The sequence below is a fragment of the Manis pentadactyla genome, chromosome 5 (genome assembly GCF_030020395.1).
Source record: "Manis pentadactyla isolate mManPen7 chromosome 5, mManPen7.hap1, whole genome shotgun sequence".
In the NCBI taxonomy this organism is placed as follows: domain Eukaryota; kingdom Metazoa; phylum Chordata; class Mammalia; order Pholidota; family Manidae; genus Manis; species Manis pentadactyla.
In genome coordinates this window covers 152649255-152665886 of record NC_080023.1, presented here as the reverse complement: position 1 = coordinate 152665886, position 16632 = coordinate 152649255, and the positions used below count along the sequence as shown (strand labels likewise).

The 16632-nt window shown below is 41.2% G+C and overlaps 1 protein-coding gene across 1 annotated transcript; it reads left to right on the top strand.

Annotated features, from left to right (window-relative positions):
- The first annotated feature begins 14745 nt into the window (after window positions 1–14745).
- LOC118931770 (beta-defensin 121-like) lies at window positions 14746–15948 on the top strand. Its single transcript, XM_036924535.1, has 2 exons — window positions 14746–14800; window positions 15791–15948. Exons 1-2 carry the CDS (start codon window positions 14746–14748, stop codon window positions 15946–15948), a joined length of 213 nt encoding a protein of 70 aa, XP_036780430.1.
- The last annotated feature ends 684 nt before the right edge of the window (window positions 15949–16632 follow it).

Genomic DNA, 16632 nt, shown 5'->3' with positions numbered 1-16632 from the left:
TACATTACATTAGTTTCAAGTGTACAACACAGTGATGAAACATTTATATACATAATTCTAGGTTCCAGCTATCCCCCTACCAAGCTGTTACAATATCTTGACTATATTCCTTATGCTATACATTACATCCCGGTTACTTATTTATTTGACCATTGGAAGTCTGTCCTGGGATTATTATTTTTAAAAGTCCTTACCAATTTGATAGGTGAAGCAAATTATAGCTCGATGTCACTTTAATTTGTTTTTCTTTGAGTCCTGATGAAATTTGGCCCTCTGGCCCAGCATGGACATGTTGTGATGTAGGAGATGTGTCCAGAGGTGCACAGGCAGGCAGCACAGGGGCTTATGCTCCTTAATTAGTATCCCAGGGACCCCAGTTTCCACAATAAGCTGGTGTGGTAAGACCCACTCAAGGATCCTGGGGAGAATATTAAGCCTATATCCAGAGCAAATCCTTGTGCATCAACTATATGAGGAGCCCAAAGCAGTACTGTGGTTCGCAAGTGCCATATAGCATACGGGGTGTAGGTATCAAGGGACGAGGCCTGTAACCCAGAGTGTAAAGAGAGCTGGAGCCTACTGAGGGTGCCTTGAGAATCCTGAGGTGTGACCCCAATTAGCCTGGCCTGTGTTGGTGTCAAAAGCAGGCAGTTCTGCAGTATGTCATTTCCTGTGCCTTTGCAGCTTCCAGAGAACCACAGCTCATGAGGACTGGGTTGGTCCCTGCTGTCCATCTGTTCCAAACTGTTCATTGGTGAGACGGAAGCCCAGGAAGGAACCAGTGACTCTCCTAAGGCCACACAGCCAGTGAGTGGCACAGTCAGGAAAAGGAGCTGAATATTTTCCTTGCTTTCTCACCCTCATGCTAAAATCCTTCCTGAAACTGAACAGAGGCAGTGCTGGGCCCTCTTTTCTCAGAGATAAAACACTCACATAGACACATTCTTCCCAAGGTCTGAATGACTGTCTTCCCTTCTCTACTCCTCTGCTCCCAAATTGGAAAGTAACATTTGAAAATCAAAGCTTACTTAAATTACATTAAAATCACGATAATGGTGGATCTCTAGACCAGATAACTTACGGCTTTGTAGGACATAGAAAATAAAGACCGTGCATTTTTTTTCTCAGTGTGATGTGGAGTCATGGATGGTTTTTAGTTGAGTTTAAAAGGGCTGATATATACATATTTAAAAATCTCTCTGGCTGTTGTATGATTTCTCTCTGCTGGTCCCTAAAAGATAGATAAAAGGAGGTCTATCAGCTTGGGGATGGATGGTCTGTGTGTTTCTGTGGCATTGCGATAGTGACAGAAGTCTGGGGGAGGCAGGCTGTTCCAGGGCTGACGGTACCCGTGGGCAGCTGAGGGCATGTGTGACTGTGTCCCAGCTGATTAGAGGCAGCAGAGAGCCAGACCTCTCTTCCATTTGCTTGTTAACTCGCCAGACCCGAGGCTACTCCCTGGCTGTCTGAAACCACGAAGCTCTTTTTGCTGACTTTGGCTGTGCTGGTGCTCTTGTCTCAGGTCATTCCAGGTAAGCTAGACCTTGTCAGGGGAGGGGGAAGAGGTGCAGAGTGGGTCTCGGTCGGGGCGGTCGATGGCCTGGGAGGACGGGCTGTCAGGTGGCAGTGAAATGCATCTGAGGGAGAGGGAAGAGCCCCCAGATCCTGCGTGAGACCCTGTCCCACTGTTTGCTAGTTCTGTGACGTCCCCAGCAAACTGCTTGGCTTCCCTGAGTTTTCAATTTACGTGTTTATCAATTTAAAAAATCAGGTTGAGGAATCAACACTGAACATATTGAAATTTTGGTGTGCAAACAAATACGGCATCTTTATTTTCTAAACCCACAGGAAAGGGGACTGGATACCCAGATGCCACCTTTGCTAGTGACAAGTATCAGAGTTTAGGCACCAACTGTAATCTCCAGACTTTTCCCTTAGTGCTCCCCAGGCCCCCTTTCTTTGGTCAGACCTCAGGGCAGTAGGTCTGGTGTGTGAGGAGGAGTAGGTGAGGGCAAGGAAAGCAGGAAAGAGGGAGGCCATAGTGACCCTTTCTCACAACAGTCCCTGAAATCATTTGGCTTTTGCACTGTCCACAGCTACCTTAGGAGACAGAATCTCATGGCTGTTGCCTGTCAGTGCCAGCCCCTGTGCTGGAACCACAAAAGGTTTTAAGTAGAGAGGGGCCCTCATCTGATTTGCTCAGTTCAAGGTGCTAGTACCACCCCTCCCTTCTCATTTGACAGAAGCTTCCACCCCCACCACCCTCAGGCATCTCGCTGACCTTTCCGCAGGGTCAGGATGTGAGTGGATCGCTTGAGAACACTCTGGACTCACACCTTGTGTCTGCTCAGGGTAGACACACGCCTGAAACACCATTCACCTGGGGAGGAGGGAAGAACCTCCAGATTCCCCGTTAGCTCTGTGACCCCAGCTACTTGGCTGCTTTGAGTTCCAATTTACTCATTTCTCAATTTCAAATAATATGTTAGGTTGAGGGGCCAACAGTGAGTATGCTGAGATTTTGGTGTGCAATAAACGTAGCATCTCTATTTTCTGTAACTCATCTGGATTTTCCCAGGGGCTTCCATGCTGCTGGCAGGGAAGCCGGAGGTCAGAAAGGGCACAGGAGCTATATATAAATTCATCAGAAAATGATATCCATCCTTTCTGGTTTAAAACAGTCTCTTAGATGAATTCATCCTACTTTGGGTAAATAATTTAGTATTTCAATGCTTCTTTCACCCCTGCCCCTTCTCTTTCCCATGATGGCAGCTGGGTTTAGGGGACCGGGGTATGTCATTGCTTAGTTAAATAATTTATTTATTCAATAAATAGTGCTAGCGGATTCCATGTGCCAGGCACTGTGATAGGTATTGGAGATAGAGCAGTGAATCAGCCCACCCACCAACCAACTAATCAATCAAGCAAACAAGATTCCTGTCCCGCTGCAGCAGCTTGCATTCTATGGAGGGTGGCAGTGAGCTGAGTAAGGAGAGAATGGGATAGCAATGTAAGGGGAGGTGAGCTGCAATTTAAAAGGGATATTAAGGGAATGCCTCACTGGAGTTGATACTCAAACAAAGATCTGAAGGAAGTGAGGGGATGAGCTGTGCAGAGACGTTAGGAAGGGCATTCATTTATCAGCTGAACTCTTTTTGTCAAAGGGATGCTTCCTTCATCTACTGTTTGGTTACTTTAAGGGGTTAGAGGGCTCAGAGAGGAGAGGCAGAATAAATGCTTGTCTATCTTTGCTCATCAGTTTGCAAGATAATGAATTCGTTTTCTGTCAGCCTCTGAGGTTGAGCAATTCATATTATTTTGAACTCATGGTGCTAAGCCACAAGTCCAGTCTTTTGCAATTATTCCTACTGAAACATAAATTTCCTGTTCTTGACCTGTGAGAATTTCTTCAATTTGGCTTCTGAGTGTTTTTGATACACCTTTGTTACACTTTGATAGCTTCCAAGAATATTTCAGGATTATTTTACAACTTCCCACTCAAGAACTGGACTAGTGTTGCCTTCTTTTATTTTAGTGGGAGATTATTTTTTAAGACTACAATATGAGTGTTAAGGACACCGATTTCTACTGGTTGGTCAATGTTTCTAAGGCTTTTTCAGTAACCAGAGCTGGAAAATGCTGTCTATCATCTATCATTCACGTATTTAAAAATAAAGTATCTGTGAACTTATACTGGTACTTCCAATTCAAATTCAGAGACTACTTCCTCTATGTCATGTTAGCATTTTTTCCCCTTATACTGAGAATTCTGGTTCTCAAGGTCACAGAGGATGACAGAATTAGAATATCCCATAATTGCTCAATTGATTTGTCCCTCACTGCATGTATGATAGTGTTTCAGTATAATAATACCAATACTAGCACAACAATGTGATTACTCAAAAGTAGTTAAAATTTCTGCATGTGCTTTCACCATTATTCTCTTGTTTTTACATTGTACTGTGTATGTTGTCAGAACATACAGCCATTACCTACTCTGCTCCATCCTTCTTAATCCTCTTTGATTCTAGTTCTGCATGTAACTTTATATCTACTGTTCATTAGTAGTTCTGTTTGACACCCCTCTCATTTAGTTGTCTAAAGCTCCTTCCCCAGAAGATCTTAGGAAGGGCTCATGGGAAAAACAGTTCCCAAGTTTCAGTATGCAGGTAACAGTTTGTTGTGGTCCTTTGTCCTTGGCAGTCAGTTTTGCTGGATCTAACACTGTTTGCCTACTTTTTCTCTCCTTGAGTGTCTTAAATATGTGACATCATTTTTTTTCTGACATCAAGCTTTGTCTGAAAGTCTAAGTATAGTTTAATTTTCTTTCCTTTATGTCACTTTGTTTTAGCTTAGTTTTGTTTTGTTTTGTTCTAACTGCCCAAAGCTTTCTTTTTCTTTTTCTTTTTCTTTACTGTCCAGTAATCTTACTAGACTATATCTTGCTTTGGGTCCATATTCTCAGGTATGCTGTATACTCTTTCAGTATGTGTTTTCAAACCTTTTTCTATTTTAGGAAAATTTATTGAACATAGTTGGTAGTATTTATTCCCTTTATTTTGTTTACTTCTTTAGTAGTTCCTATTATTTGTATTGTGGATTTCTTTGGTTCATCATCAATATTTGTAGCTTTCTACTGATTCCCTTTTATCTCTTTCTTCCTTTCTTTTTGATTAAAGCATCCTTTTTCACCCTCTGTTTCTCTTAACTGGTATCTGTTGCATTTATTTGATTCTGGGTTCCTTTCAGTTTGGTCTTTACCTATGAATGCTTTTTAAAATTTATAATTTTTTTCTGAGGTCCTGTCATGTCATATTTGAATTTATTTAATGCTAGTGGTTTTTATACATGACTTCATTTAATCCCCACAATAATTTTCTGATGCGGGACCTATATCTTCTTTTTAGAAAAGAGGAAATTGATGTTCTGGGAAGGGAAGCAACCTACTCAAGGTCTTCCAGTTGGCTTGTTCTAGACAGATTTCAATTCTAGATCTATGGAAAACAGTCCATACTTCTAAACTTTATGACCCTTTGGACCTGTGAAATGGGACATTCAGGAAGGGCTTTGATTGGGATGGGGTCCAGAAAGAAGAATGCAAGACTGACTATGCCATCACCCTATAAATCTAGAGGGGACTCCTACATCTGCTATGGTCTCCCTTTTCTGCCTGGCTGTTAATCTTCTCAAGCCAGGGCCTATTTCCCTTCAGGACTGAAATTGCCTCCTTTCTTTTTTTCTCTTTGTATTAGGCAGAACTGAAAAATGCTGGAATCTCCATGGCTCCTGCCATGAGAAATGCATCAAAAATGAAAAGGTCTATATTTTCTGCAGGAGTGGTAAACTATGCTGTCTGAAGCCCAAGTACCAGCCAAGAATATAAGCGAAGACAATTGTTGCTTGAAGCTCAAGGACACAAAAATGAAGATAACCCTGCCCTGAGTCTGACCTCAGTAGATTCCTGAGCTTTATTAAAACACTTTTGGCTGACTTCCGTGTTTGTCTCTTGGCATACCTAACCAAATTCAAGGAGAAGAGGTGTGGGTAAACAAGTATATATAGGAGAGGAACCTGGAACTACTTTGTGCTAGGTGCATCTATTACCTCATCTCTTTCTTTTGATCAATCTAAGACTAGATATTGTTATCGCTTTTATTTTATGGATGGGGAAACTGAGGCTCAGACTAGTGAAGTGATTTATGTAATGCTACTCACATAACTAACATGAGGAGGTACTGGGATTAAATACTGGTTTGCATATAGGCTTGCAAATAGCTCCTTGCCTCCTGAACCATTGCTAATATAAATAGAAAAACATAGTTTATTTATTTGAATTTATCAAATAAAAAACTGGGGGTAGACAGTGTTACAATGGGGAAAAGAGGGATTTTGGGAATTGTTATAAAAGCTGGAGAGAGTTTAGCAGGACACTGTTTATTCCCAGGCCTAATTCTTACCCGCTGGTTCTCTTTATACATATTATTTTAATTTTTTTATACTTAGCTTAAATTATCTTCAAAACCATACAGTCACATGGTTTTAAGAGTCTACTTCAAATAAGACACTATCATAAAATAGAGCAGTCACCCATTTCCCTTTCTCATCTTGTTCTCCAAAGAAAATCATTTTCACATCTTTTGGTTGTTTCTTTGGATTTTACTTCCATATCTATAAATAATATACTTACTTATACTATTTTTTTCTTTTCTTTCAGTTTTAGGTATTATCGATTGAATTCCTGCTACATAAGATGAGAAATTAGCTGCCTTTCATTTTCTTTGAATACTTTTAGAATCATTAGGTATTTCATCAGTCTTATCTTCCTGGAGACCTCATACTGGGCACTTGGACCTGTTCCACTTCGAACTCTTTGCCTCCGTGCCTGGTGATCTGCTGCCATCCTGGATCACCTGGGGATTCTCTGATTTTGTCCTGAGATAAATGCCCTGCTTTCTGGATCCTAGGTCTTTCTTGATCTACTCCTTTACTTTTGGCAGAGTGTTTCCTAGTAGCTTCCTGAAAATGTCTGACCTTGGTGCACTTACCTCACACTTGGTTAGTAGTTTGATTGGAAATGATTTTCTCTCAGAATTTTGAAAGCATTGTTCCATTGTCTTTCAACATCTAGTGTCACTGCGGAGAAATCTGAAGCCATTATGATCTTGTCTCTTTGTATATTAACTGTTATTTCTCTCTGAAAGCTTTAAATATTTTTCTCTTTGACTACAAAGTGTTGAAATTTCATGATGATGTGTGTAAATTTCTTGTGGGATTATTTTAATTAATTCTGCTGTGCACTCAATGGACCCTTTCCACCTGGAAACTCATGCCCTTCAATTCTAGGACATTTTTTCCCTTGATTTACTTTGTTGGTGATTTCCTGACTTTTGTTTTTCCTGTCCCCTATGTCTGGAATTCTTATTTTTTAAATGAGGGATTCCCTGTCTAATTCTTTGATTTTCTTATATTTTCTCTACTACTTTTATCTTTGTCATTTAATCTAATTTTTAGAAATTTCATCTTTGTATTTTTACAAGTTTTTTTCCCCCTCATTCCTTCTTTTTCTTCTTTATAAAAATAGCATCCTGGTCTTGTTTCATGGTTTTAATAGCTTATATTAGTTTTCTGAGGATTTTGATGATTTTTTTTCTGATGACATTGTCCCCTGAGTAATATGTTTCCTTTAGTTGCTTTTTTTCTCTTTACCATTTTTTTTTAATGTTAGAAGTTCTCCTCATCTGGTTAGTAGTTCTTATATTTTGGCTGTATGCTAATCTTTTGGAGTGGGTCACTGTTAACTGGCTTAATTAATCAAAGAATACACGGTGCCTGTATCTGCAGGTTTTTTTCCTCTTGGACTGGTTATATTTCCTTCTAGAATCTTCATGGACTGAATGTATGTGTCCCCCCACATTCACATGTTGAAATCCCAACCAATGTGATGATATTAGAAGGGAGATGACTAGGTCATGAGGGTGGCACCCTCATGAATGGGATTATTGCTCTTACAATAGAGACCCCAGGGAGCTTTCTCACCCCCTCTGCCAGGTGTGGACACAGCAAGAAGACAGCCGTCTATGGACCAGAAAGTGGGTCCTCACCAGACACTGAATATGTTGGTGCCTTGATCTGGGGTTTCCTAGGCTTTAGAACTGTGATAAATAATTGTTTATTATTTAAGCCACCCAGTCTATGGTAGTTTGTTATAGCAGCCTGGACAGACTAAGACATAGTGTCTGTATCTTCAGGTTTTTTTCTCTGGGATTGGTCATATTTCCCTCAGAAGAATCCTCTAAAATCCTGCTCAAAGTATGTAAAAGCCTGTTTCAGACTCTATTTCTAGGAAATCCTGACCTAAAATAATGTATTTATCAATCAAAAAATTGAGTTTCAAAGAAGGTAAGTGATTTATTTAAAGTCACCCAATTAGTAGATGGTAGATCAAGGACATCACCCTGATGTCTACCCCTAGCATCTTCGCTCTTAGCCATGACAGTAGCCTGCTGTAGGTACATTGATGATCTTAGGTTCCTTGTTATTAGTGGAGGTACAAATTGAATGACCACATAGTTACTTCCCAGCCTTTGGACCCAGAATATATTTTAATGCAAAGAGAGGCCTGTATAGACTACTGGACCTTATCCTTCTCAAAACACCCCCTTTAGGTGTTTGTTGCCTTAGTGAAGAGGACAGTATTGAGGGATTACACCAGAATGACAATAGAGCACAGAGCTCTGCTTTGGGCCTTGGGAGGAGAAATTTGGGATGATTAGCTGCAGAAGAAAAGACCAAACAGTAAATGGGAAAGATAATGTGGATCCACAGATGGGAAAAAAAAAATCTTATTTTCCATAATCATAAAAAAACAAGTCTTGACACATGTTAGGATTCCCAATATGCCAGAATTACATGGCTATTTCTGTAACTTAACTAATAACCTGGAACAACATTAACTTCCCAAATGAAGTCCTCAAAAAGATACAAGAAAATGCCACAAAGAGAAAAAACACTTCAATATAAAGCCACAAGCATTCCTTTTTGGAATTACCATTACAAAGTCTTAATCATACTATTTCATCTGGAAACATGATACTTTAGTAACAACTGTGACACAAAGAAAGTTTTTTTTTTTTGCTTTCTAGATTATATTCAAGTGCCATTTGTTCAACAAAGATTTGCTACGCAAGGTATTTGCTATGACAGTTACAAAGATGGCCCTAGCCCCCATGGCACCTAAGCCTGTACGAAGAAAAAGACGTGTGGAATAAACGCAAAGCCACACAGAGTGCAGACAAGCCCAAGAAGGGCCCAGAGGGCTACGTTAGTCAGAAGGGAAGAGGTGGGATGTGGCTGGCATTATCAAGGAGGGCTTCACACAAGGTGGCCTTTAAACTACACCAAAAAGACAGAAGTGGTATGTCAGATTTAGACAAGGTGTGATAAGAAGCAGAAAACAAACAAAACAAGAAAATAGGAAGGGGCTAACAGTCCTTTTTTGTTTTGAATTTTTATTTTTTTTATTTGGAAATTGTCAAGCTTAAATGAAAGTAGAGAGAACAGTGTAAAAAAAAAAAAAGACCAACAGACCCATGGATAGCTGTCTCCAAGGATTTGACATGGAATTGTTTTTAGACTCTTTCTCTGTAGCTGTTAGAGGGCAGAAATGGGGATGCTGGGTAAATGTCGCAGGAAAGTAAATTCTGGGTCAAGAGCAATAACCTAAAACTTAGAGGAGTCCAGTGATGGAATGAACTATCTTGACATGTACCAATTTTCCCATCACCAGAAGTGTTTTAAGAGAGAAAGCAAAGGTTGTTTAGAGCAGATTTTTTTTGCTTTCAATACATAACAGATGACACAGTTTCTAAGTTCTGAATTCCAAGAATCTATGCTCAAAATCTAAGAAAAAAGGCAGGGGCTCCATTTTGCTGACAGGAACTTTCAAACTCTTTTTTTAAAAAAAGCAGCAGGAAATTTTTTAAAAACAAAAAGTTACATGGAACTCAATGTATCAAACAGATCAAAATGGAGCTGCTCAGGTTAAAGCAGGAAGAGAGAAGGAAGGGAGGGGGCCTGTCCCCACCTTCTAAAACTCCTTCAATTCCCCAATTTTAACCTAAGAATTAAGTCTAAGGTTCTTATATTTGCATTCAAGGACTTTAAAAGTCTTATCACTATGCAGCATTATATGGTGCATGAACCCAACTGTAACCATGCAGAATTGTCACTGTTTCCAAATGGCTCACAAGCATTCCTACCGTAACTCCTCTGTTTACAGGCTCCCTTACCTGGAATATTCTCACTCCCTGCTCCTTTTCCCATTCCTCTGAAACCTATTTTCCTTCAAGGCTCAGAGAAATTCCTTCATGAATCCTTCCCTGAGCACCTGGACTTTCTTGATTGTGTCCATACTCTGTTTTAGTGGAATATGTTTTTTGATTTTGATTCAGCCCAGGTAATTCTGTATTGTTATTCATGTGGCCATCCTGCCTGACCACAGTAATGATACATTTGGAGGTTGTTATACTAACCATCAAATATTTCTGGCTTTCAGCATTCTCAACCTGGTAGGACTGCACTCTTGGGCCTCTTGTGGTTGCATGGGGCCACGTCACTGCTGCAGCCAGCGGGTCAGGAGTTACGTGCTACTTACAACATCAAGGCAGGTAACAGCCAGTTCAAGCCCTTCCAGAACTCTCTTTTCCTCTGCTATGGTGATCAGCAGCAACGGAGTGGCTACTTAATCAGTCTGGGTTCCAGTGCGAGAAGATGTGGTGCAGTGTCTCCAGCCAACCTGCAGTGGATAAGCGGCATGAGTGAAAAGTAAACTTTTTTTTATAAGCCACAGGGGTCTTTTTTTGTTGTTGTTACTTCATCATGACCCAGTTTTCCTAACACAGTTGGATATTAGGGGACAGTATCCTACTCTGCTTTGGATTTTTGGTGCTTAGTAGAATACCCTGTACATAGTAGACAATCAAGATTTAATTTATTTAGCAAACATTTCTTGAGTGTATTTGTAAGTTCACTTAAAGACACTTGCTTTCCATTTTTCCAGAGAAGCTGTAAGAATTTTAGGGACAGGAACCCTCTTAGACAGTTCTTCTGTCACCACTTCCTTAGCACCTTGGTCCTAAGTCTACAGGAAACTTTAAATGGCCTGGATAGGTTTGGACAGTGGGGAAAAGTTAGAGGGACATTCTGGATGGGTGGGTGGGGGATGAAAGCGTGACCTGACATGGAGAGAGCAGTGGTTGGCTCCTGGGAAAGAAGGTCAGGGAAACTGAGCATTGAGGGAAGGAGTAGCTTTTGAAAGGTTTAGGCAAGAGTGAAGATAAGATACTAGGGAAGATCTCCTGGGAGGCACAAGGAGAGCGAGGAACAGGGTTAAGCTTGGAAACATGCTCTGATAAAAAGTTGAGAACCTTCTTTACCATCTTTCACTAATGCTTGAACTGAGATACACTGTATTCACACCAGACACAGAGGAGACATGTGTCCCTGACCCTGGATTCTGGGTAAACATTCTGGGTCTTAGACTTGATACCCAAAATTTTAAAAATTTCAACCTTGATCTGAAAAAGCACAATGAGAAGAGAGGTCTCTGAATCACAAACAATCCTTGTCCCTTTAATAAAATATTGACCATGCTGACAAGGGTGGACAGCCAGGAGGGCTTCAGGGAGGAAAGAGGTCCACAGTCAGATGCTCCAAGGAGTCAAGGAAGATGAGAATTCATAGTAAATAACTAGCAGGGAAAACCAGCGGTGGGTGGCAGAAATCTGAGAAGGGAGTGAAGTGTCCTAGGCAAGATGTGATAAATCCACTGGAAGCTTAATAAAGTTCATTTCCAGTCTAGACACACTCCAGCTAAGGAGGCTTATGGTTTACACTGGGTCAAAGCAAGAGTCAATGGCCAGGCAGGGAACAGATGGCAGAGTTTTCTGAATTTCAGATACCCTATGTTCCACTAGGCAGCAGAACCCACTTCAGGCTCAGAGGTAAATGGTGTTGAGTAAAGTTCCATAGCACAGCCTGTTTAAAAGGTCAAGTACACTGGCCTCAGGGCCAGGTTTCTGAGTACCCCTTCAGCATGGGGACTCTGGGCTCCTGGACACTTCACAGCAAAGTCCACTCATCACCCTGTGGAATGTCTCCTACCTTTCCACACCCTCAGATGGTAACCTCCCCAATGGGCCATTACAGCCTCCTTTCCAATTCTGTAATCTTATCTGGAAAGCACAGACTCCCACAAAGATTCCCTCAAATCTTTATCCCTTTCTTATTTTTCTTGTTTTGTTTCTATAACTTTTTTTGCTCCTTTTCTTACAGGCACTATATTTCATTCTATTGCTTATTTTTTAAAATCAGTACTAGTTTTTAAAGAAGCCAATTTTCTTGAGATATAATTTACATAAAACAAAATGTACCCATTTTAAATGTGTACATATGGAGAATTTTTGCAATCTTTCATCAACCTAAAAATTCTCTTGTGGCCCATCCCAGTCAATGCTCACCTCCTCCCACCCCAGGCAACTGCTGATGTGTTCTGTGTCACTGTAGATTATATTTTCTTTATAGGATTTTGTACAAATGGACTTATTCAGTACCTCCTCTTTTGGCTTCTTTCACTCAGCTGAATGCTTTTTAGATCCTTCCATATTGTGCGTAGCAGCAGTTAACACTTTATTGTTGAGTACTATTGCGTTGTATGAATATACCACAATTGACTTGTTTATTAGTTGATGGATTTCTACTTATGATGAATAAAGCTGCAATGAAAATTCACATGCAATTTTTGGTGTAGACACATCTTCATTTATCTTGGATAAATACCTAGGAATGGAACTCCTGGGTTGTATGTAAATGTACATTTTAACTTTTTAAGAAACCATCAAACTGTTTCTCCAAAGTGGTGACACCATTGCACTGGTTTTAAACATCCATTCATATTTATTTGTGTACCTAGTTCTCCAGCTTATGGTTATTACAAACTGTCCATGGTGTGTGTCCACCACATATTACCTTTCAGCTCTCCCTCAGTGAGGGAGTCCAGGTTGTCTTTGACTCTCTGTCACCATGAGCCTTGCTTTAATAGATATTCCTGTGCATATTCCCTTATGGACATCTGTGGGGATTTCTTTGGGACATGTATCCAGGAATGGAATTTCTGGGTCCGAACAAATGCTCACACTTAATCAGACTACATGTCATTAGATTCTTCCCCAGAACAGCTGCCTCCATCTCAGAATAAGATCCAGGTTTTGTGGGGACTGACACTTTTACAATTTGGGGATTCTTCTTAGAAGAACATAAAATCACAAATTCAAAATTGCGTCCAAAAGTGAGTATTTATTTAGAAGGAGCTAAGAAATTACAATACGTTAGCAGGACCTCCTAAGGCAATTTACCTGAAATGCTTACTTACTAACGTTTCTTGATTGTAACCTGTTTTCTCTCCTTACCTAGAACATTCTAGAATTCCCAGCACTCTCAAGGGTCCAAGCAAGTGAGGGGCTCCGAAACTTCATGAGATTCACAGTCATTCTGCCTCTGATCTACATTCCAGCAGCAGTACATGAATATTCTTCCATCCCCATTTCCCTGACATTATTTGGCATTATTCAGCTTTCTAATGTTTGCCAGTCTAGATCCAGCTTGCTGCCTGGTTTTGTATGGTACGTGAACTAAGACTGGTTTTTACATTTTTAAATAGCTGAAAAAAATAAAAAGAATAATATTTAGTGATGTGAAAATTTTAGGAAATTAAAATTTCAGTGTCTATAAATAAAGTTTGATTGGAGCACAGCCATACTCATTTGCTTATATATAGTGTATGGTTTTTTTTGTGCTACAAATGCAAAGTTGGGTAGTTGTGACAGAGACTGGATGGCCAGCAAACCCTAAAATATTTTCCATCTGGGCCTTTACAGAAAATGTCTGATGACATCTGTTCTAGAGCATTAACTTTTCTTGTAGACAACAATGTTATTCCCCTTATCAGAAAGGAGATGTTCTTCATGTTAGCATGCCTTTGTTTCTATCCATTTTGAGATGATAGACTTTGCCATTATTGTGCTAAAAAGCATTTGGCTCTTTCTGATCTATCTGGTCTTACATAGTATTCTGTCCCCAAACTCAATGGCTTAAAACAGCAGTATTTTACTATTGCTCCCATGTTAGCAGGGGAGCTGGAGTTTGGCGGGATGTCTCTGCTTGAGGCTGGAGTGGCAGGGGCAGCTCTATTTCTCACTGCACGTCTGTGGCTCATCTGGGGGTGGCTCTGCTCCACGTATCTCTCATTGTCTTTGCACCACTGGGGCATATTCTTTTCATAGTGATGGAAGATGTTCAAAAAGGCAACTGAAAACATTCATCACCTCTTAAAGTCTAAGCTCAAAACTGGCACACTGTCACTTCTGCCCATCTATTGTTGGCTAAAGCAAGTCACATAGCCAAGACAAAAGTGAAGGGACAGGAAGTGCATTACTCCTAGGATGAGACCTTGACAAATGTGTAGATTCAAGTAGGGGTGAAGCATTGGGGTCAATAATGCAATCCACCTGACATTATTAAAAACAAAACAAAAGTAGCCAATGGCCTTTTCTTTGCCGTCAAGAAGGATGCTACTTTTTCTCATTAAAGTTGCACTGTTAAAAGTTAACATCTGTGGACTTTCTGTTTATCCCTCTCCACAAATGTTGACATTTCGTTTCATGGTGATGGCCATGGAACCAGCAGGTATATTTTTCCCTCTGCTTTTGCCCCTCCTTCAGTATCCTTAAAACAAACCACCAACACAGGAGATCATCTAAGATGTCCTTATTGCTGGAGAGAACCCAAGGAACACAAGTATCATTCCTTTTCTGTCTTATTTGCTCATTATTTCTCTCTCTCTTCATTTTCCAGAAATGAGTTAAAAATGAAAATATTCTCCCCATTCTTGGCTCTCCAGTTGCATTGTAAAATTCCTTAAAGGCAAGACTGTCCCCTCTGTGTCTACTCCTCTTCCCCCTCTCCCAGGCTCCTCTGGAAGTGCAGAAGAGGTGGTGCATCTGATACCCATTGAGTGTGGTTGATTACTTGCCTATCTAATCTTAGAGGACTGTTCCCCTTCTGGTTCACTGATCATGGCTCTGCCATGTTCCTTGGGGCAATAAATACCAGTCTGGGCTGCCCAGATGGAGACCTCTGCCGTCTTGCCAGCCCAGAAGACTTCCATCTCTCCCTGAGCTCCTATTACTCATGAAGCTCCTTCTGGTTTTGACTCTTACCTTGCTCCTGGCCCAGGGCACCCCAGGTAACCAGGATCTCTCCCAGAGGGGAGAGGGTTAGGGAACCTGATGCATGGCCAGGAAACTCTAGGGGCTCTAACAGCTTGGGGTGGGAGAATGGCCTGGCAGCCTCCATGGAGACCTTTGGATGATCTTTCTAGCCAAGGGGAAGTTTGAGTTCTCTGTTACCAACTGATATTTCTAGAGCCATTACTTGACCACTCTGACTTTCTCTCTGGTTGGCTCTGGAGAAGTTGAACATGATGGCCTTGGGAGGCAGGGGTAGGGTACATGGAGGAGACAGACTTGGGAATGGAGTAATAGGGAAAATGGGAGCTTTTACAAAAACATTCCTTGGGGGGATTTGAATTTTGATTCTATTGCTGCTCCCATAAACATGGTTCCTGAATTTCTGATTGTTTGAGGATTCTGAGTCCACTCTCCCAGACAATCTCAATTTATGTGGGTTGCTTTAGGTTGTAGGTCCCCAGAGCAGTGGTCCTAATTATGTTGGCTGGTTAAGAAAAGTGACAACCCTAGGGTGTTGTGGAGAAGGGAGTGTGACATTTTTGGGAGTTTTGCAGATACCCTAGAAGGCTTGCAGATGTCCAGATGGGTGTATTTCAGATTACTGCCCCCTTTCATTGATATGGTCAGAGAGGGTACCAAAGGGCAAAGGGAGAAGGTAACTAAGTGATCCTGGCACCTGGCACATTGTAATATGGGGGAGATGACACCTTTAGAGAGGGGCCCTCTTGTCTCCCCCAGGGGAGCTGGCCAGGGAGGGGCAGCTGCCTCAGGTCCCAAGCCGCTGAGTGGGGAGGATTTTGGTGTTGTGACTGGGGACACAAGTAGGAAAAGAAAGGATAGTGGCCTCTGATCTCCCCTAAAGCTGGAGATGCCTTGTGAGGGCTTCTTCCCACATATTTCATTTTGCTCATTACTGTCTTCTCTACTGGGCTTTGGCTTCCCCTTTCCCTGTGCTTTATTTCAAGCCTCCTTTTTTTTTATTTCAGCCATGAAATGTTGGGGTAAGCTGGGAAAGTGCAGAGTAACGTGTAAAAAGAATGAAGTATTCTATATATTATGCAGTGATGAGGCCAAATGCTGTGTAAATCCCAAGTTTGTACCTGTCAAAACTGGATCCTCAAACATAACTGGAAGCCTGGGTTAACTTCTACAGTCTGACACCTGTCATCCATCACTGGATCTCATAGTTCATTAAGTCATTCTTGATAGTACCATGTTTGTGTCTGGTGATTCCACCTACTTAACTTAGAAATAAATAACAAAGGAAGTACAGAAGGTGCGTGTGGGCAGCAGAGAGAACGGGATGGACTAGTAAGTGATAATAATCTGTCTTGTACAAAACTCATAGCCTGCTGGCCCACAGCTGGTCCTGGATGATATAAATAAGAGATGTTCATTCTACCTATTCAATTCTTATTTTCCAGACCAGCAATGCCAATAGAATTTTCTGCAACAATGGAAATGTTCCATATCTGTGCTGTCCAAAATGGTAACTACTAGTCACACATGGCTATTGAGCACTTGAACTGTGGCTGGTGTGAGTGGGGAACTGAAATTTTAACTTAATCTATACCTAAATTTACATAGCTGAATGTGGCTAGTGGTTATTATATGGGACAGAGTAGCTTTAGAGTCTAGAGACAAAAGGCTGAGGCAGGTTATGGGGCTCAATCTCTGGGTATGTCAGGGGAAGTCAAGGAGGCAAGCAAGAATCTGTGATGAACACAAGAACCCACTCCTCGCCTGCTGCTTTGCTCTCTCTACTCTCACACCAAAGGCTGCAACTCCCCTGCTAATACCTGCAGTTCTGTCCTGGACTCCAGGATTG